Source organism: Lonchura striata, chromosome 31, assembly GCF_046129695.1.
Source record: "Lonchura striata isolate bLonStr1 chromosome 31, bLonStr1.mat, whole genome shotgun sequence".
NCBI lineage: Eukaryota > Metazoa > Chordata > Aves > Passeriformes > Estrildidae > Lonchura > Lonchura striata.
In genome coordinates, this window is record NC_134633.1 from 5661058 (window position 1) to 5682749 (window position 21692).

At 49.6% G+C, this 21692-nt stretch overlaps 1 protein-coding gene across 2 annotated transcripts; it reads left to right on the top strand.

The window, feature by feature from the left end:
* Nucleotides 1-3968: 3968 nt before the first annotated feature.
* LOC110478779 (alpha-soluble NSF attachment protein) lies at nucleotides 3969-19807 on the top strand. 2 transcript variants are annotated; one of them, XM_077789182.1, is made up of 11 exons: nucleotides 3969-4101; nucleotides 6402-6481; nucleotides 9278-9394; nucleotides 11196-11242; nucleotides 11852-11929; nucleotides 13768-13823; nucleotides 15365-15449; nucleotides 16141-16245; nucleotides 17634-17702; nucleotides 18184-18234; nucleotides 19514-19807. In XM_077789182.1, exons 1-11 carry the CDS (start codon nucleotides 3995-3997, stop codon nucleotides 19610-19612), a joined length of 894 nt encoding a protein of 297 aa, XP_077645308.1. In that variant the 5' UTR covers nucleotides 3969-3994; the 3' UTR covers nucleotides 19613-19807. The 2 variants fall into 2 exon arrangements, with proteins under 2 accessions (XP_077645308.1, XP_077645309.1); XM_077789183.1 differs by lacking the exon at nucleotides 9278-9394.
* The last annotated feature ends 1885 nt before the right edge of the window (nucleotides 19808-21692 follow it).

The window sequence follows — 21692 nt, forward strand, 5'->3', positions numbered from 1 at the left end:
AGAGCGGGAGGAAGAGGAGGAGGAAGAGACCCAGAGGCTGAGCAGGAGGAGGAGCAGGAGGAAGAGGAGGGGGAGGAAGGCCACAGAGCCCCAGCCCAGCTCCTTCCCAAAGCCACGAGGAGGAGGAGGAGGAGGAGGAAGGGGAGGAAGAGGAGGAAGGGGAGGGGACCCAGAGGCTGAGCAGGAGGAGTAGGAAGAGGCACAGGAGGATGAGGAGGATGAGGAGCAGAGGCCGAAGATCAGGAAGAGGCACAGGAGGAAGAGGAGGATGAGGAGCAGGAGGAGGAAGAGGAGGAAGAGCAGAGGAAGAGGAGGAAGATGAAGATGAGGAGACAGAACGGGAAGAAGAGGAAGAGGAGGAAGAGGCAGGGGAGGAAGAGGAGGAGGAAGAGCAGCAGGACGAAGAAGAGGAAGATGAGGAGGAGAGGCCGAAGATCAGGAAGAGGCACAGGAGGAAGAGGAGGAAGATGAGGAGGAAGAGGCACAGGAGGAAGAGGAGGATGAGGAGCAGAGGCCGAAGATCAGGAAGAGGCACAGGAGGAAGAGGAGGAAGAGGAGCAGAGGCCGAAGATCAGGAAGAGGCACAGGAGGAAGAGGAGGCAGAGCCGGGGGAGGAAGAGCAGCAGCAGGAGGAGGAGGAGGAGGCGGCCGAGGCCGAAGGCCGCACCCCGCGCTGCCCGCTCAGCTCGGACCCGCTCGGAACCGCTCGGAACCGCTCGGAACCGCTCGGAACCGCTCGGGGCCCTCAGCCCCGCTCAAACCCGCTCGGACCCGCTCGGAACCGTCCCGGTCTATTCGGGCCCGCTCGGGCCCTTTCGGAATCGCTCGGGCCCTTCAGATCGGACCCGCTCGGAACCGTTCGGACCCGCTCGGGCCCCTCAGCCCCGCTCGGCTCCGCTGGGTCCCGCTGGCCCCGCTCAAATCCACTCGGAACCGCTCGGGGCCCTCGGTCCCGCTCGAATCCACTCGGAACCGTTCGGAACCGCTCAGGGCCCTCAGCCCCGCTGGGCCCCGCTCGGACCCGCCCGCCCGGACCCGCTCAGGGCCCTCAGCCCCGCTCGGACCCGCTCAAATCCGTTCGGAACCGCTCGGGGCCCTCAGCCCCGCTCGGCTCCGCTGGGTCCCGCTGGCCCCGCTCAAATCCGCCCGGACCCGCTCAGGGCCCTCGGCCCCGCGCTGACCCGTTCGGGCCCTCAGCCCCGCTGGGCCCCGCTCGGTTTTTGGGCCCCGCTCGGTTTTTGGGCCCCGCTGGGTTTTTGGGCCCCTCTCGGTTTTTGGGCCCCGCTCGGTGGGGAGGGGCCCCGCCCCCCTTCCCCCCCCCGCTCCCCCCCCGCCGTTCCCGGGCCCGGGGGCGCGCGCAGGGCGGGTTGGGGGGGGGGGGGGGGATTCGCGGCGGGCCCCCCCCCCCCGGCGCCCCGCGGGGTTTCCCGGTGGCGGCGGCACGGGCGCGGGCGCGCGGTCGGCGCCGCCGCCTCCGGCGCGGCCGGGCGGCGATGTCGCGGCCGGGCGGGCGCTTTTTGTGCGCCGGGACTCACCGTGAGGCCTGAGCGGCGCCCGCCGCGGGGTCTCCCAGGCGCCCCCGCACGGGCGCCGCCGCCAGGACCCCGCCGGGGCCCCGCCGCTTAGGGGTTCGCGGCGCTGCCTGATCGCGGCCGCCGCTCCCGCCGGGCCCGCGCCGGGCGGCGCAGCGGCGGGCGGCGGCCACGGGGGGGCTCGGCGGGATCGCCCCGCTCCTCCCGGCGCCCCCCCGGCGGAGGAACGGGGACGGGGTCATTAGCATAAACCGCGCCCCCGCACAGGCATTACAATAGACACGCCCCCCGCGCTGGCGCCTCAGCGGCCAAGCCCCCCCCCGGGACGGATCATTTGCATAAACCACGCCCAGAGCGCTTATATTAGCATAAACCACGCCCAGATCGCTGTTATTAGCATAAACCACGCCCAGATCGCGTCTATTAGCATAAACCACGCCCAGAGCGCGGGTATTAGCATAAGCCACGCCCAGAACACTGTTTATTAGCATAAACCACGCCCAGAAGTCTTCTATTAGCATAAACCACGCCCAGAACACGGTGTATTAGCATAAACCACGCCCAGAGCGCTGATATTAGCATAGACCACGCCCAGAACGCGATGTATTAGCATAAACCACGCCCAGAGCGCTGATATTAGCATAAACCACGCCCAGAACACGGTGTATTAGCATAAACCACGCCCAGAGCGCTGATATTAGCATAAACCACGCACATATCACTCTTATTATCATAAACCACGCCCAGAATGTTGTCTATTAGCATAAACCACGCCCAGATCACTCTTATTAGCATAAACCACGTCCAGAACACTGCTATTAGCATAAACCACGCCCAGATAACTGTTATTAGCATAAACCACCCCTAGATCACTGTCTATTAGTATAAACCACGCCCAGAGCGCTGATATTTGCATAAAACACGCCCAGAACGTTTCTATTAGCATAAACCACGCCCATATCACTCATATTAACATAAACCACGCCCAGATCGCTGTTATTAGCATAAACCACGCCTATAATATTGTCTATTAGCATAAACCTCGCTCAGATCGCTGTTATTAGCATAAACCACGCCTGTAATATTGTCTATTAGCATAAACCTCGCTCAGATCGCTTTATTAGCTTAAACCACGCCTATAATATTGTCTATTAGCATAAACCACGCCCAGATCGCTGTTATTAGCATAAACCACGCCTGTAATATTGTCTATTAGCATAAACCACGCCCAGATCGCTGTTATTAGCATAAACCACGCCTGTAATATTGTCTATTAGCATAAACCACGCCCAGATCGCTGTTATTAGCATAAACCACGGCTGTAATATTGTCTATTAGCATAAACCACGCCCAGATCGCTGTTATTAGCATAAACCACGCCTGTAATATTGTCTATTAGCATAAACCTCGCCCAGATCGGTGTTATTAGCATAAACCACGCCTGTAATATTGTCTATTAGCATAAACCTCGCCCAGATCGGTGTTATTAGCATAAACCACGCCTGTAATATTGTCTATTAGCATAAACCACGCCCAGATCGCTGTTATTAGCATAAACCACGCCTGTAATATTGTCTATTAGCATAAACCACGCCCAGATCGCTGTTATTAGCATAAACCACGCCTATAATATTGTCTATTAGCATAAACCTCGCTCAGATCGCTGTTATTAGCATAAACCACGCCTGTAATATTGTCTATTAGCATAAACCTCGCTCAGATCGCTTTATTAGCTTAAACCACGCCTATAATATTGTCTATTAGCATAAACCACGCCCAGATCGCTGTTATTAGCATAAACCACGCCTGTAATATTGTCTATTAGCATAAACCACGCCCAGATCGCTGTTATTAGCATAAACCACGCCTGTAATATTGTCTATTAGCATAAACCACGCCCAGATCGCTGTTATTAGCATAAACCACGCCTGTAATATTGTCTATTAGCATAAACCACGCCCAGATCGCTGTTATTAGCATAAACCACGCCTGTAATATTGTCTATTAGCATAAACCTCGCCCAGATCGGTGTTATTAGCATAAACCACGCCTGTAATATTGTCTATTAGCATAAACCACGCCCAGATCGCTGTTATTAGCATAAACCACGCCTGTAATATTGTCTATTAGCATAAACCTCGCTCAGATCGCTTTATTAGCCTAAACCACGCCCCGAGGCGCGGCCCACCAGCCCTGGCTCTCTCATTTGCATAAACCACGCTGCTGTCCCGCCCCCACGCTCTGTTAATTACCATAAACCCCGCCCACACCCGCCGCCCCGAGGCGCCTGCTCATTTGCATAACCACGCCCACATCGGCGGGTTCCCCCCCCCTCTGTCCTCCCGCCCGGCAGGGGGCGCCACCGCCCCGCGGGGTCACGTGGGGCGGCGCGGGGGTCACGTGGGGCGGCGCGGGGGTCACGTGTGGCGGCGCGGGGTCACGTGGGGCGGCGCGGGGCCGTCATGGCGGCGGCGGCGGGGAAGGCGAAGGAGGAGGAGGCGCAGCGGCTGCTGGGCGAGGCCGAGCGGAAGGTCCGCGGGGCTCAGTCCTTCCTCGGGGGCCTCTTCGGGTGCGTGCGAGGGGCGCGGGGCGGCCGCGAGGGACGGGCGGGACGGGCCGGGACGGGCCGGGAGAGCCCCGCGGGACGGGCCGGGAGAGCCCCGCGGGACGGGCCGGGACGGGCCGGGAGAGCCCCGCGGGACGGGCCGGGAGAGCCCCGCGGGACGGGCCGGGAGAGCCCCGCGGGAAGGGCCGGGAGAGCCCCGCGGGACGGGCCGGGAGAGCCCCGGCGGCCTGAGGGGGTAAAAGGGGGAGGGGAGGGAATCTGGGGGGCCTGAGGGGATTTGGGAGTTCTGAGGAAGATTTGGGGGTTCTGAGGGGAATTTGGGGGGGCCTGAGGGGAAATTTGCGGGTCCTGAGGGGAATTTGAGGGTTCTGAGGAGGATTTGAGGGGCTCTGAGGGGGATTTGGAGGGGCCTGAGGGAGTTTGGGGGTTCTGAGGGGAATTTGGGGGGGCCTGAGGGGAACCTGGGGATCCTGCGGGGAAATTCGGCTGGTCCTGAGGGGATTTGGGGGGTCCAGAGGGGGAATTTGGAGGGTCCTGAGGGGATTTGGGATCCTGAGGGGAAATTTGGGGGTCCTGAGGGAGTTTGGGAGTCCTGAGAAAGATTTGGGGGTTCTGAGGGGAATTTGGGGGGTCCTGAGGAAGTTTCGGGGGGTCCTGAGGGAGTTTGGGGGTTCTGAGGGGATTTGGGAGTTCTGAGGGGATTTGGGGGTTCTGAGGAAGTTTCGGGGGGTCCTGAGGGGAATTTGGGGGAGTTCTGAGGAGAAATTGGGGGATCCTGAGAGGAAATTGGGTGGGGAAGGGGAACCTGGGTGGTTCTGAGGGGGGTTTGGGATCCTGAGGGGAAATTTGGCTGCTCCTGAGGGGATTTGGGGGGTCCAGAGGGGGAATTTGGGGGTCCTGAGGGAGTTTGGGGGTTCTGAGGGGAATTTGGGGGGGATTCGGTAGTCCTGAGGGGAATTTGGGGAGTTGTGAGGGAGATTTGAGGGGTCCTGAGGGAGTTTCGGGGTTCTGATGGGAATTGGGGGATCCTGAGGGGAAATTGGGTGGGGAAAGGAAAATTTGGGGCGTCCTGAGGGGGAATTCGGGGTGGGGGAGAGGAATTTGGGGGTCCTGAAGGGATTTGGAGGAATTCTGAGGGGAATTTGGGAGTTCTGAGGGGAATTTGGGGAGTTGTGAGGGGAAATTCGGGAATTTTTCTATGAGGGGCCCCCGAAATTGCCCCAAATTCCCATTTTCCCACCCCAAATTCCTTTTTCCCACCCCAAATTTCCATTTTTTCCCCTGGAATTCTTGTTTTCCCACCCCAAATTCCTTTTTCCTACCCCAAATTTCCATTTTTTCCCCTGGAATTCCTGTTTTCCCACCCCAAATTTCCATTTTTTCCCCTGGAATTCCTATTTTCCCACCCCAGATTCCCAGTTTTCCATGGATTTCCTATGTTTCTAGCCCAAATTCCCATTTTCCTTCCCCAAATTCCCAGTTTTCCATGGAATTCCCATATTCCCACCGTGGCTCCCACCTTGCCCCATAGAATTCCCAGAAAAATTCCATTTTTTCCCTAGAATAGATCCCAGAATTCCCAGAGTAATTCCCATTTTCCCCAGAATAATTCCCATTTTCCCCTGATTTCCCCATTTTTCCCCTGTTTTTTCCCATTTTTTCCTAAACAACTCCTAGAATTCTCCAAATACCTCTCAGAATTCCCACTTTTCCCAGAATATCTCCTGGAATTCTGGGAATAATTCCCATTTTTCCACTTTTCCAGGGGCTCCTCTCAGCTGGAGGAGGCCTGCGAGTGCTGCTGCAATCATTCCCTGTATCATTCCCTTTTTTCCCATTTTTTTCCCATTTTTCCCTGTTTTTTCCTGTTTTATCACATTTTTTCCCAGAACACCTCTTAGAATTCCCATTTCTCCCGGAATAATTCCCTTTTTTCCTAATTTTTCCCAGAAAATTCCCTTTTTTCCCCAAAACAGTTTTGGTTTTTTTTCTCTTTTCTCCCTGTTTTTCCTCCCATTTCCCCCCCCATTTTTTTCCAATTTTTCCCATTTTTTCCCATTTTTCCCCTGTTTTTTCCCATTTTGTCCTGAATAACTCCAGAATTCCCAGAACACTTCACAGAATTCCCATTTTTCCCAGAATAATTCCCTTTTTTCCCCTAATATTCCCCATTTTCCCCCATTTTTTTCCCCGTTTTTCCCTATTTTTTCCTGTTTTTTCCCCGAATAACTCCCAGAACTCTCAGAATAATTCCCGGAATTCCCGGAATAATTCCAATTTTTCCCATTTTTCCCATTTTCCAGGGGCTCCTCACGGCTGGAGGAGGCCTGCGAGTGCTACGCCCGCGCCGCCAACCTCTTCAAGATGGCCAAAAACTGGAGCCGTGAGTCCGGAATCCCGGGAATTTCGGGAATTCTGGGAATCCTGGGAATCCTGGGAATTCCGGGAATTCCAGGAGTCCCGTTCCCATCTTTATCCCATTTTTTGGAGACTGGGAATTCCGGGGATTTTGGGAATCCTGACTCCATTCCAATCTTTATCCCGGTTTTTCAGAGGCTGGGAATTCCAGGAATTCTGGGAATTTTGGGAATCCCTTTCCCACCTTTATCCCGGTTTTTCAGAGGCTGGGAATCCTTGAGATTTTGGGAATTCCGGGAATTTTGGGAATCCTGGGAATCCCATTCCCACCTTTAGCCGGTTTTTCTGGATTTTGGGAATTTTGGGAATCCTGGGGATTTGGGGAATTTTGGAAATTCTGGGAATTTTGGGAATCCCTTTCCCACCTTTATCCTGCTTTTTCAGAGGCTGGGAATTCTGGGGATTTTGGGAATTCTGGGGATTCTGAGAATCCCATTCCCACCTTTTCCCATTTTTCCAGAGGCTGGGAATTTTGGGGATTTTGGGAATCCCATGGATCCAGTGAATTCCCAGTGTTAACCCAGGAATTCCCAGTTGAATTCCGGAAGTTATTCCCAAAAATTCCTGCTGTTAATTCCTTAAATTCCTGGTGAATTCCTAGAAATTCCCAATGTTTGTTCCTATAAATTCACCATTTCTATCCCAGAAATTCCCGACCGATTCCCAGTAAATTCCCACTGTTCATTCCATGTTTATCTGATGTGTTTTCCATGTTTTTCTCATTTTTATTATGTTTTTCTATATTTTTTCCATGTTTTTCCCTGTGTTTTTTCCCCATGTTTTCCCCAAGTTTTATCCCTGTTTTATCCCTGTTTTTTTTACCACATTTTTCCTGATTTTCCAACGTTTTCCCTGTTTTTCCCACTGTTTTTCTCTTGTTTTTTCCTTTTTTCCCCTGTTTTTTTTCCCTGTTTTTTTCCCTGTTTTTTTCTCATGTTTTCCCAATATTTTTCCCATCAATCCCCAAAATTTTTTCCATGAATTCACGATGTTTTTCCCATATTTTTCTATGTTTATTCCCTGTTTTTTCCCCGTCTTTTTTCCATGTTTTCCCCAGTGTTTTTGCCCTGTTTTTTTCCCCAATATTTTCCCCATGAATTCCCAATAAATCCCCCTAAATTCCCGATGTTTTTCCCCCGTTTTCCCCCAATGTTTTTTCCCTATTTTATCCATGTCTTTCTTAATATTTTCCCATTAATTCCTGATGTTTTTCCTTGTTTTTCCCATTTTTCCAGAGGCGGGCTCGGCGTTCTCCCTCGCGGCCGCTGCAGGGCAAACACCATTCCCAGGATTTATCCTGGAAATTCCCAATCAATTCCCAATCAATCCCCAGAAATTCCCAATCAATTCCCAATCAATCCCCAGAAATTCCCAATCAATTCCCAATCAATCCCCAGAAATTCCCAGGGTTCATCCCAGAAATTCCCAAGGAATTCCCAGTGTTTTCCCCATGAATTCCCGTTGGTTTTTTCCATATTTTTCTATGTTTATTCCCTGTTTTCCCCCCGTTTTTTCCCGTTTTCCCCCCGTTTTCCCCTGATATCTTTCCCGTTTGTCCCCGATATCTTTCCCGGTGAATTCCCGATGTTTTTCCCTGTTTTTCCCGATGTTTTTCCCTGTTTTTCCCGTTTTTCCAGAGGCGGGCTCGGCGTTCTCCCACGCTGCAGCTGCAGGGCAAACACCGATCCCAGGATTTATCCTGGAAATTCCCAATCAATTCCCAATCAATCCCCAGAAATTCCCAATCAATTCCCAATCAATCCCCAGAAATTCCCAATCAATTCCCAATCAATCCCCAGAAATTCCCAATCAATTCCCAGGGTTTATTCCATGTTGTTCCCACGTGTTTCCATGTGTTCTCCATGTGTTTTTTCTCTGTTTTTTCCCAGTGTTTTTTCCATGTTTTCCCAATATTTTTCCCATGAATTCCCAATGTTTTTCCCGTGAATGCCCAATATTTTTTCCATGAATTCCCGGTGTTTTTTCCATGCTTTTTCCATGTTTTTTTTCATGTTTTTCTCAGTGTTTGTTCCCTATTTTTCCCATTTTTTACCAGTGTCTTTCCCCTGTTTTTTCCCGTTTTTCCCCCCGTTTTCCCCCAATATCTTTCCCGTTTTTTCCCGGTATTTTCCCCATTTTTCCCCCTGTTTTTTTCCCGTTTTTCCTCCCGTTTTCCCCCGATATCTTTCCCGTTTTTTCCCGGTATTTTCCCGGTGGATTCCCGATGTTTTTCCTGATGTTTTTCCCTGTTTTTCCCGTTTTTCCAGAGGTGGGCTCGGCGTTCTCCCGCGCGGCCGCTGCAGGGCAAACACCGATCCCAGGATTTATCCTGGAAATTCCCAATCAATTCCCAATCAATCCCCAGAAATTCCCAATCAATTCCCAATCAATCCCCAGAAATTCCCAGGGTTCATCCCAGAAATTCCCAAGGAATTCCCGTTGTTTTCCCCATTAATTCCCGTTGTTTTTTCCCATATTTTTCTATATTTATTCCCCGTTTTTCCCCCTGTTTTTTCCCGTTTTTCCCCCATTTTCCCCCGATATCTTTCCCGTTTTTTCCCGGTATTTTCCCGGTGGATTCCCGATGTTTTTCCCGATGTTTTTCCCTGTTTTTCCCGCTGTTTTTCCCCGTTTTTCCCCCTGTTTTTTCCCGTTTTTCCCCCATTTTCCCCCGATATCTTTCCCGTTTTTTCCCGGTATTTTCCCGGCGGATTCCCGATGTTTTTCCCGCTGTTTTTCCCTGTTTTTCCCGTTTTTCCAGAGGCGGGCTCGGCGTTCTCCCGCGCGGCCGCGCTGCAGCTGCAGCTCCAGAGCAAACACGAGGCCGCCTCCAGCCTCGTGGACGCCGCCAACGCCTTCAGAAAGGCGGATCCGGAGGGTGAGGCCGGAATTCCCGGGATTTGGGGAATTCTCGAGTGTTCAGGGCGCCGGAATTCACAGAAATTTGGGAATTCTGGGGGGAATTCCCGGAAATTTGGGAGCTCTGGGGGGTTCAGGGAACCAGAATTCTCGGAAATTTGGGAATTCTGGGGGGAATTCCCAGAAATTTGGGAGCTCTGGGGCGTTCAGGGGACCAGAATTCTCAGAAATTTGGGAATTCTGGGGGGTCAAAAAGGCAGATCCAGAGGGTGAGGCCAGAATTCCCGGAATTTTGGGAATTCTGGAGTGTTCAGGGGGCCGGAATTCACAGAAATTTGGGAGCTCTGGGGCATTCAGGGAACCAGAATTCCCGGGAATCTGGGAATTCTGGCCAGAATTCCCGGAAATTTGGGAGCTCTGGGGGGAATTCCCGGAAATTTGGGAGCTCTGGGGCGTTCAGGGGGTCGGAATTCTCAGAAATTTGGGAATTCTGGGGGGAATTCCCGGAAATTTGGGAATTCTGGGGGGGTCCAAAAGGCAGATCCGGAGGGTGAGGCCGGAATTCCCGGAATTTGGGGAATTCTCGAGTGTTCAGGGCGCCGGAATTCCCAGAAATTTGGGAGCTCTGGGGGGAATTCCCGGAAATTTGGGAATTCTGGGGGGAATTCCCGGAAATTTGGGAGCTCTGGGGTGTTTAGGGAACCAGAATTCTCAGAAATTTGGGAATTCTGGGGGGAATTCCCAGAAATTTGGGAATTCTGGGGGGAATTCCCAGAAATGTGGGAGCTCTGGGGGGTTCAGGGGACCAGAATTCACAGAAATTTGGGAATTCTGGGGGGAATTCCCAGAAATTTGGGAATTCTGGGGGGAATTCCCGGAAATTTGGGAATTCTGGGGGGTCAAAAAGGCAGATCCGGAGGGTGAGGCCAGAATTCCCGGAATTTTGGGAATTCTGGAGTGTTCAGGGGGCCGGAATTCCCTGAATTCCCGGAAATTTGGGAATTCTGAGGGGTCTAGGGGCGTGGGGGGAGGGAATTCCTACAAATGCCACTGGAATTCCATGAAAATCCTGGGAAAATTCCTTTAAATCTTCGGTAAATGCTCTGAAATTCCATTAAATCCTGGGAAAATCCCCTTAAAACTCCCAAAAAATTCCTTAAAATTCCCAAAACTACAGAAAAATCCCCTTAACATTCCCAAAAATCCCCCTAGAAGTCCCTAAAACTCCCAAAAATCCTCCCAAAGTCCCCAAAATTCCCAAAAATCCCCCAAACCTCCCCAGCTGGAATTTGGGGGCGGAATCTGCTCCCAGCTGGGGCTGAGCAGATGGAGCCGGGCCCTGGGCAGAATTCCCAGGATTTTGGGCAGAATTCCCAGGATTTTGGGCAGAATTCCCAGAGTTTTGGGCAGAATTCCCAGAGTTTTGGGCAGAATTCCCAGAGTTTTGGGCAGAATTCCCAAATTTTGGCTCCCTCCAGCCCCGGAGCGGCTGCAGAGGTGGGGGAGGGGTGAAAATTCCGGAATTTTGGGCGAATTGAGGCCGAGCTTCCAAAATTTGGGATTCTGATCCCAGAAACTTCCAATATCCCAAAATTTTTGGGGTCTGATCCCAAAATTAGGGCTTTGATCCCAAAATTTGGGGTCTGATCCCAAAATCTGGCTCCCATCCTTCAAAATTCCCGGGATAATCCCGAGGATCCAGGGCCCTTCCCGCCCCCATTCCCGGTTTTTTCCTGATTTTTTCCCGTTTTTTCCTGGGTTTTTTTCCCATTTTTCCCCATTTTTCCCCAATTTTTCCTGTTTTTTCCCATTTTTTCCAGAGGCTGTGAACTGCCTGCTCCGCGCCATCGAGATCTACACAGACATGGTGAGAATTCCCGGAATTCCCGGAATTCCGACCTGCAATTCCCAGTTTTCCCTTCAATATTCCTATTTTCCCACTGAAAGTTCCCATTTTTCCCTTAAAATTCCCATTTGCATGGGAAATTCCCTTTTTTTCATTGAATTATTCCTTTTCTCGCCTGGAATATTCCCATTTCTCCCTGAGAAATTCAGATTTTTCCTTTAAATATTCCCATTTTACACTGGAAAATTCCCATTTTCCCTTAAATATTCCAATTTTCCCTTAAGTATTCCCATTTTGCCACAGACTATCCCAGTTTCCCAGGAAAATTCCCATTTTTTCACAAAATATCCCCATTTTTTCATGGAATATTCCCATTTTCCCTGGAAAATTCTGGTTTTTCCCTGGATAATTCTGTTTTTTCCATGGAAAATTCTGTTTTCTCCAGGAAAATTCCCATTTTTCCATGGAAAATTCTGTTTTTTCCAGGAAAATTCCGTTTTTTCCATGGAAAATTCTGTTTTTTCCAGGAAAATTCCGTTTTATCCCTGGAGAATTCTGGTTTTTCCATGGAAAATTCTGCTTTTTCCAGGAAAATTCCGTTTTTTCCATGGAAAATTCCCGTTTTTCCAGGGCCGTTTCACCATCGCTGCCAAGCACCACGTGGGCATCGCTGAGATCTACGAGAGCGACCTGCTGGACATCCACAAGGTCAGGGAAATCCCGGAAAAATCCCGGAAAAATCCCTGGAAAATTCGGGAAAAATCTGGGGAAAATAAAGGAAAATTGCAGAAAAATAATGGGAAAAAATCCAGGAGAAATTCTGTGAGAATTAAGAATTTTGGGGTTTTTTTGGGATTTTTCCAGGGTTTTTCCGGGATTTTTCCGGCGGCTCCACGGGAGCAGATGGGGCGGGGGCGGCTCCGGGACCTTCCCCTCCCCCCTGGAATTTCCTGGAATTTCTCCCGGAATTTCCTGGAATTTCTCCCGGAATTTTGGGGATTTTCTCTTTTCTATCCCTTTGTGTTTCCAATTTAATTCCCAATTTTTTTCCAAGGAATTCTGCTTTGTTTTTATGGATTTCAGAGCCCATTTTTTTTCCTTTTGTCCCTTTTTTATCCCACTTTTATCTGGTTTTTAATCCCATTTTTATATTTTTATATCTATTTTTATTCCCTTTTTATTCCATTTTAACCCCATTTTCATCCCTTTTTTATCCCTTTTTTATTCTTTTTTTATTCCTTTTTTATTCCTTTTTTATTCCACTTTAATCCCATTTTTATCTCCTTTTTTATCCCATTTTTATCCTTTTTTAAGTCTCTTTTTTTATCCCTTTCTTATCCCATTTTTCCAGGATTTTCCCGATTTTTTCCTGGGAATTTTTCCAGGATCTTTCCTGGATCTTTTGGGGATTTTTCCCGGAATTTTTCTGAGATTTTCCCAGAATTTTTCTGGGATTTTCCCCGAATTTTTTGGGGATTTTTCCAGATTTTTTGGGGGAGATTTTTCCGGAATTTTTCTGGGATTTTCCTGGATTTTTTCTGGGATTTTCCTGGAATTTTTCTGGGATTTTTCCACATGTTTTTGGGGATTTTTCCACATGTTTTTGGGGATTTTTCCACATGTTTTTGGGGGGATTTTCTTGGATTTTTTCGGGGATTTTCCTGGAATTTTTCTGGGATTTTTTCTGGGATTTTTCTGGAATTTTCCTGGCTTTTCCCAGAATTTTCCTGGGCTTTTCCTGGTTTTTTTTTCTGGGATTTTTCCAGGTTTTGGGGGATTTTTTGGGGGGGTGTTTGGGGATTTTTCGGGGGATTTTGGGGGGATTTTTCGGGGGATTTTGGGGGATTTTCGGGAGTTTTTGGGGATTTTTCGGGGGGTTTTCGAGGGATTTTTCGGGGGGGTTTTGGGGCGTTTTCCGGGGGGTTTTGGGGGATATTTGGGGGGATTTTTTGGGGGATTTTTCAGGGGTTTTGGGGGATTTTTTTTGAGATTTTTTGGGGGGATTTTGGGGGATTTTATTTGGGATTTTTCAGGGGTTTTGGGGGATTTTTTGGGGGGTTTTCCGGGGGGTTTTGGGGGATTTTTCAGGGGATTTTTTTGGGGGGATTTTGGGGGATTTTCCGGGGGATTTTATTTGGGATTTTTCAGGGGTTTTGGGGGTTTTTTGGGGGGTTTTCCGGGGGGTTTTGGGGGATTTTTCAGGGGATTTTTTTGGGGGGATTTTGGGGGATTTTCCGGGGGTTTTCCGGGGGGTTGGGGGATTTTTGGGGGAATTTTTTGGGGGATTTTTCCCGGGTTTTGGGGGATTTTTTGGGGGATTTTTTGGGGATTTTTTGGGGGGATTTTCTGGGGGATTTTGGGGGATTTTATTGGGGATTTTTCAGGGGTTTTGGGGGATTTTTGGGGGGATTTTTCGGGGGGTTTTGGGGGATTTTCCGGGGGTTTTTGGGGGATCTTTGGGGGGATTTTTTGGGGATTTTCAAGGGATTTTTCAGGGGATTTTTGGGATTTTTGGGATTTTTGGGGTCTGATCCGGTTTCCCCCAGGCCGTGGCGCACTTCGAGCAGGCGGCCGAGTTCTACCGGGGCGAGGAATCCACCAGGTCCGGCACTCGGGGCTGGGAATCGGGGAGTTCGGGAATTTCGGGAATTTCGGGGGATTTCGGGGGAATTGGGGATTTCGGGAATTTCGGGGGATTTCGGGGAATTTCGGGGGAATTGGGGATTTCGGGAATTTCGGGGGATTTCGGGGAATTTCGGGGGAATTGGGGATTTTGGGGAATTTCGGGGGAATTGGGGATTTTAGGGAATTTCGGGGGATTTTGGGGGATTTCAGGGGATTTGGGGATTTTGGGGAATTTCGGGGGATTTGGGGGAATTGGGGATTTCGGGGGAATTGGGGATTTGGGGATTTCGGGGGATTTGGGGGAATTGGGGATTTCGGGGGAATTGGGGATTTGGGGATTTCGGGGGAATTGGGGATTTCGGGAATTTTGGGGGATTTGGGGATTTGGGGAATTTCGGGGGAATTGGGGATTTCGGGGGATTTCGGGGGATTTGGGGATTTGGGGAATTTCGGGGGAATTGGGGATTTCGGGGGATTTCAGGGGATTTGGGTGGGAATTTTGGGGTTTCGGGGGAATTGGGGATTTCGGGGGATTTGGGGATTTTGGGAATTTCGGGGAATTTGGGGATTTCGGGGAATTTCGGGGGATTTGGGTGGGAATTTTGGGGTTTCGGGGTTTTTCGGGTGGGATTTGGGGTTTTTGGGTGGAAATCTTGGGGTTTTTGGGTGGGAATTTTGGGGTGTCAGAGGGTTTTGGGGTTTTTTGGGTGGGAATTTTGGGGTTTTGGGGTTTTTGGGTGGGATTTGGGGTTTTTGGGTGGCATTTTTGGGGTTTCAGGTGGGATTTGGGGTTTTTCAGGTGGGATTTGGGGTTTTTTGGGTGGGAATTTTGGGGTTTGAGGTGGGATTTTTGGGGTTTCAGGTGGGATTTGGGGTTTTTCAGGTGGAATTTGGGGGTTTTGGGGTGGGACTTTTAGGATTTGGTGGTTTTTGGGTGGGATTTTCGGGATTTCAGGTGGGATTTCGGGTTTTTCAGGTGGGATTTGGGTTTTTTGGACAGGATTTTTGGGATTTCAGGTGGGATTTGAGGTTTTTCAGACAGAATTTGGGAGTTTTGGGTGACATTTTTGGGGTTTGGGTGGGATTTAGGGTTTTTCAGGTGGGATTTTTGGGATTTTTTTGGGATTTGGGGTTTTTTGGATGGGATTTTTGGGGTTTGGTGTTTTTTGGGACTTTTCTCTCCCAGCTCAGCCAATAAGTGCCTGCTGAAGGTGGCGGGGCTTTGGGATTTTGGGGATTTCTGTCGGATTTTCGGGATTTTTGTCGGATTTTTTTGGGGATTTTTTTGGGATTTGGGATTTTTGGGGGATTTTTTTTGGGGTTTGGTGTTTTTTGGGACTTTTCTCTCCCAGCTCAGCCAATAAGTGCCTGCTGAAGGTGGCGGGGGTTTGGGATTTTGGGGATTTCTGTCGGATTTTCGGGATTTTTGTCGGATTTTTTTGGGGATTTTTTTGGTATTTGGGATTTTTCGGATGGGATTTTTGGGGTTTGGTGTTTTTTGGGACTTTTCTCTCCCAGCTCAGCCAATAAGTGCCTGCTGAAGGTGGCGGCCTACGCGGCGCAGTTGGAGCAGTTCCCGCGCGCCATCGACATCTACGAGCAGGTCGGGCCTTCCTCCTCCCTCCTCTTCCTCACCTCCTGCTTTCCCCTCATTTCCCTGATTTTCCCATCATTTCCCTGATTTTTCCATCATTTCCCTGATTTTTTCCATCATTTCCCTGATTTTTTCCTTCATTTCCCTGATTTTTTCCTTCATTTTCCTGATTTTTCCATCATTTCCCTGATTTTTTCCTTCATTTCCCTGATTTTTTCCTTCATTTTCCTGATTTTTCCATCATTTCCCTGATTTTCCCTCATTTTCCTGATTTTTTTCCTTAATTTTCCTGTTTTTTTCCTCTCATTTTCCTGCTTTTTTCCTTAATTTTCCTGATTTTTCCCCTAATTTTCCTGGTTTTTTTTCCCTATTTCCCTGATTTTTCTCCTCATTTTCCTGATTTTTTTTTCCTAATTTTCCTGGGCTTTTTTCCCTATTTCCCTGATTTTTCTCCTCATTTTCCTGATTTTTTTCCTCATTTTCCTGATTTTCCCCCTCATTTTCCTGGGTTTTTTTCCCTATTTTCCTGATTGTTTCTTTAAATTTCCTGATTTTTTCCCCTAATTTCCCTGCTTTTTTTCCCTCATTTTCCTGATTTTTCCCCTCATTTACCTGTTGTTTTTTTTTTTTTTATGTTGGGAATTTTGGGGATTTTTTGGAATTTGGGGAATTTTGGGAATTTTGGGAATTGCCGTTGCAGGTGGGGGCGGTGGCCATGGACAGCCCCTTGCTCAAGTACAGCGCCAAGGAGCATTTCTTCAGGGCAGCCCTCTGCCACTTCTGCATCGACATGCTCAACGCCAAGGTAATTAGCACTAATTAGCGCTAATTAGCATTTATTAGGGGGTTATTCCCGTTAATTGGGGGTTTAATTTGGTTAATTGGGGATTGGGGCCGGAGCATTTCTTCAGGGCAGCCCTCTGCCACTTCTGCATCGACATGCTCAACGCCAAGGTAATTAGCACTAATTAGCGCTAATTAGCATTTATTAGGGGGTTATTCCCGTTAATTGGGGGTTTAATTTGGTTAATTTGGGATTGGGGCTGGAGCATTTCTTCAGGGCAGCCCTCTGCCACTTCTGCATCGACATGCTCAACGCCAAGGTAATTAGCACTAATTAGCGCTAATTAGCGTTAATTTGGGGTTTATTCCCGTTAATTGGGGGTTTAATTTGGTTAATTTGGGATTGGGGCTGGAGCATTTCTTCAGGGCAGCCCTCTGCCACTTCTGCATCGACATGCTCAACGCCAAGGTAATTAGCATTAATTAGCGTTAATTAGCGTTTATTAGGGGTTATTAGGGGTAAATCGGGGGTTTGGTATTGTTAATTGGGGATTTAATTTGGTTAATTGGGGATTGGGGCCGGAGCATTTCTTCAGGGCAGCCCTCTGCCACTTCTGCATCGACATGCTCAACACCAAGGTAATTAGCACTAATTAGCGCTAATTAGCATTTGTTAGCATTTATTAGGGGTGAATTGGGGGTTAATTCGGGGTTAATTAGCATTAATTAGCGTTAATTATTGTTAATGAAATCCCTGTCCCAGCTGGTGGTGCAGCGGTACGAGGAGATGTTCCCGGCCTTCTCCGACTGGGTTAATTAGGGGTTAGTTTGGGTTAATTAGGGTTAATAGGGGTTGATGAGGGTTAATTAGCATTAATTAGGGTTAATTATTGTTAATTAACTCCCTGTGCCAGCTGGCGGTGCAGCGGTACGAGGAGATGTTCCCGGCCTTCTCCGACTGGGTTAATTAGGGGTTAGTTTGGGTTAATTAGGGGTTAGTTTGGGTTAATTAGGGTTAATAGGGGTTAATTAGGGTTAATTAGCATTAATTAGCGTTAATTAGTGTTAATTAACTCCCTGTCCCAGCTGGCGGTGCAGCGGTACGAGGAGATGTTCCCGGCCTTCTCTGACTGGGTTAATTAGGGGTTAGTTTGGGTTAATTAGGGGTTAGTTTGGGTTAATTAGAGTTAATTAGCATTAATTAGGGTTAATTATTGTTAATTAACTCCCTGTGTCAGCTGGCGGTGCAGCGGTACGAGGAGATGTTCCCGGCCTTCTCCGACTGGGTTAATTAGGGGTTAGTTTGGGTTAATTAGGGGTTAGTTTGGGTTAATTAGGGTTAATAGGGGTTGATTAGGGTTAATTAGCATTAATTAGCGTTAATTATTGTTGATTAACTCCCTGTGCCAGCTGGCGGTGCAGCGGTACGAGGAGATGTTCCCGGCCTTCTCCGACTGCCGCGAGTGCAAACTGCTCAAGGTCAGCCTTCCTCCCCTGCCCCCTCATCCTCCTCATCCTCATCCTCATCATCTTCATCCTCATCTTCATCCTCATCTTCATCCTCATCTTCATCTTCATCCTGATCCCCATCCTCATCCTCATCCTGATCCCCTTCATCGTCCTCCTCATCCTCATCTTCATCCCCGTCCTGATCCCATCCTCATCCTCCTCATCTTCATCATCGCCATCCTGATTCTCATCCTCCTCATCTTCATCTTCATCTTCATCTTCATCTTCGTCATCTTCTTCCCCGTCTTCTTCTTCATCCTCCTCATCCTCCTGGTCCTCCTTATCATCCTCATCCTGATCCTCATCTTCATCCTCATCATCCTCATCTTCATCCCCATCCTGATCCCCTTCATCATCCTCATCCTCGTCTTCATCATCCTCATCTTCCTCCTCCTCCTCCTCACCTTCCTCCCCACGCTGACCTTCCTCCCCTCCTCCTCCTCCTCCCCAGAAGCTGCTGGAGGCGCACGAGGAGCAGAACGTCGACGCCTTCACCGACGCTGTGCGTGGGCACCCAAAATCCCCCAAATTCACCCCAAAATCCACCCCAAAATCACCCCAAAATCCACCCCAAAATCCACCACAAAATTCCTTTAAAATCACCCCAAAATTCACCCCAAAATCCACCCCAAACCACCCCAAAATCCACCCCAAAATCACCCCAAAATCCACCCCAAAATTCCTTCAAAATGCCCCAAATTCACCCCAAAATTCACCCCAAAATCACCCCAAATCACCCCAAAATCCACCCCAAAATCCCCCAAAATCCACCCCAAAATCACCCCAAAATTCCTTCAAAATCCCCCAAATCCACACCAAAATTCACCCCAAACCACCCCAAAATCCACCCCAAAATCCACCCCAAAATTCCTTCAAAATCCCCCAAATCCACCCCAAAATTCACCCCAAAATCACCCCAAATCACCCAAATCACCCCAAAATCCACCCCAAAATTCCTTCAAAATCCCCCAAATTCACCCCCCAATTTCCCCCAAACCCCCCAAAATTCCCCCCAAATTCCCCCCAAATCCCCTCGAATTTCCCCCCAAACCCCCCAAAATTCCCCCAAACCCCCCAAAATTCCCCCCAAATTCCCCAAATCCCCCAAAATTCCCCCCAAATCCCCCCAAATCCCCCAAAATTCCCCCCAAATTCCCCAAATCCCCCAAAATTCCCCCCAAATCCCCCAAAATTCCCCCCAAATTCCCCAAAATTCCCCCCAAATCCCCCCAAATTCCCCCAAACCCCCCAAAATTCCCCCCAAATTCCCCAAATCCCCCAAAATTCCCCCCAAATCCCCCAAAATTCCCCCCAAATTCCCCAAATTCCCCCCAAATCCCCGAATTTCCTCCCAAATCCCCAAATTCTCCCCAAATCCCCCAAAATTCCCCCCAAACCCCCCAAAATTCCCCCCAAATTCCCCAAATCCCCCCAAATTCCCCAAATCCCCCAAAATTCCCCCCAAATTCCCCCCAAATCCCCTCGAATTTCCCCCAAATCCCCCAATTTCCCCCAAAGCCCCCAAAACTCACCCCGAACCCCCCAAATCCCCCAAATTCCCCCCAAATCCCCCAAAATTCCCCCCAAATTCCCCAAATCCCCCCAAATTCCCCCAAACCCCCCAAAATTCCCCCCAAACCCCCCAATTTCCCCCAAATCCCCCCAAATTCCCCCCAAATTCCCCCCAAACCCCCTCAATTTCCCCCCAAACCCCCCAAATTCCCCCCAAAGCCCCCGAATTGCCCGAAATGCCGGTTTTTTGCCCCGAATCGCGGTTCCAGGTGCGGGAGTTCGACGCCGTGTCGCGCCTGGAGCCGTGGCTGACGGCGCTGCTGCTGCGCCTCAAGAGGAGCGTCCCGGGCGAGCACGACCTGCGCTGACGGGCCCAAAACGCCCCAAAATCACCCCAAAAACCGCCCGGAATCGCCCCGAAAATATCCCAAAACTGGGCGGGAAAACTCCGAAATACGGCAAAAAAAAACCCCAAAAATTCGCAAAAAAAATTAAAAAAATGTGGGAAAAAAATCCAAAATTACTCAAATTGCCTCAAAATCACCCCGAAATCACCCCGAAAACATCCCCAAAACTGGGCGAAAAAACTCCCAAATACGGCAAAAAAAACCCCAAAAATTCGCAAAAAAAAAAAAAAATTTGGAGAAAAAAATCAAAAATTACTCAAATTGCCTCAAAATCACCCCGAAAATATCCCCAAAAATATCCCCAAAACTGGGCGAAAAAACTCCCAAATACGGCAAAAAAAACCCCAAAAATTCACAAAAAAAATTAAAAAAATGTGGGGAAAAAAATCAAAAATTACTCAAATTGCCTCAAAATCACCCCGGAAATATCCCCAAAAGCTGGGCGAAAAAACTCCAAAATACGGCAAAAAACCCCCAAAAATTCACAAAAAAAATTAAAAAAATGTGGGAAAAAAAATCCAAAATTACTCAAATTGCCTCAAAATCACCCCGGAAATATCCCCAAAAGCTGGGCGGGAAAACCCCCAAATACGGCCAAAAAAACACCAAATTGCCTCAAAATCACCCCGAAAACTGCCCGGAATTACCCCGAAAATATCCCCACGACTGAGCAAAGAAACCCCGAAATACGGAAAATAAAAACCCAAAAATTTGCAGAAAAAATTTTAAAAATATGGGAAAAAAAATCAAAAAATCCTCAAATTGCCCAAAAATCACCCTGAAATCACCCCGAAAATATCCCAAAAACTGGGCAAAGAAACCCCAAAATACAGAAAAAAGAAAAACCAAAAATTTGCAAAAAAATTTTAAAAAATATGGGAAAAAAATCCAAAAAAATCCTCAAATTGCCCGAAAATCACCCTGAAATCACCCCGAAAATATCCCAAAAACTGGGCAAAGAAACCCCAAAATACGGAAAAAAGAAAAACCAAAAATTTGCAAAAAAAATCTAAAAAATATGGGAAAAAAAAATCTCAAATTGCCCAAAAATCACCTCAGACACACCTGAAATCACCCGGGGGCGTGGCTTTGAGCTTGGGGGCGTGGCCTGGCGCTTTGGGGGCGTGGCTTTGAGGTTTGGGGGTGGTTTTATTTTGGGGGGTGTCCCTGATTTTTTGGGGTGTCCCTGGTTTTGGGGGCGTGTCCCTGCTGTAAGGGCGTGGCTTTGAGTTTGGGGGCGTGTCCCTAAATTTTGGGGGCGTGGCTTTGATTTTTTGGCATGCACCCCTGATTTTTGGGGGCGTGGCTCTAATTTTTGGGGTGTTTCCCTGATTTTTTTGGAGGCGTGGCTTTGATTTCGTGGGAAGGCGGTCCCTGATTTTTGGGGGGGCGTGGCTTTGAATTTCGGGGCGTGGCTCTGATTTTTTGGGATGTACCCTGACTTTAGGGGGCGTGGCCCTGACTTTGGGGGGCGTGGCTTTGATTTTTGGGGGGCTGGATCCTAAATTGGGGGCGCGGCTTTTCTTTTAGGGGCGTGTCTTCATTTTTTGGGGCATGTCCGCAGAGTTTTGGGGGCGCGGCTTCATTTTGGGGGCGTGGTCTCGTTTTGGGGGCGTGGTCTCGTTTTGGGGGCGTGGTCTCGTCCTTTCCCCAATCCCCCGGATCCCCTTTGGCCCCGCCCCCTTTGGCCCCGCCCCGCGGTTCCCTCTCTGGGCTCTGGCCACGCCCACAGTGGGCGGGGCCTCATTCCCAGCCCCGCCCACTCCGCGCTGTCCGTTACGGCGCTCTCGTGACGTCATCGCCGCGCGCCGCTCCCCGCAGCCCGCTGCCGCTCCGGGCTGCCCGCGCCGCTCCCGGGCCCGGCCCCGTTCCCCCCGGTTCGGGCCCGGTTCTGGCCCGGTTTGACTCGGTTCGGGCCCGGTTTGACTCGGTTCGGTCCCGGTTCCGTCCCCGTTCCTCCCGGTTCCGGCCCGGTTCGGGCCCGGTTCCTCCCAGTTCGGTCCCGGTTTGGTTCCCGTTCCCCCCCGTTCCTCCCGGTTCT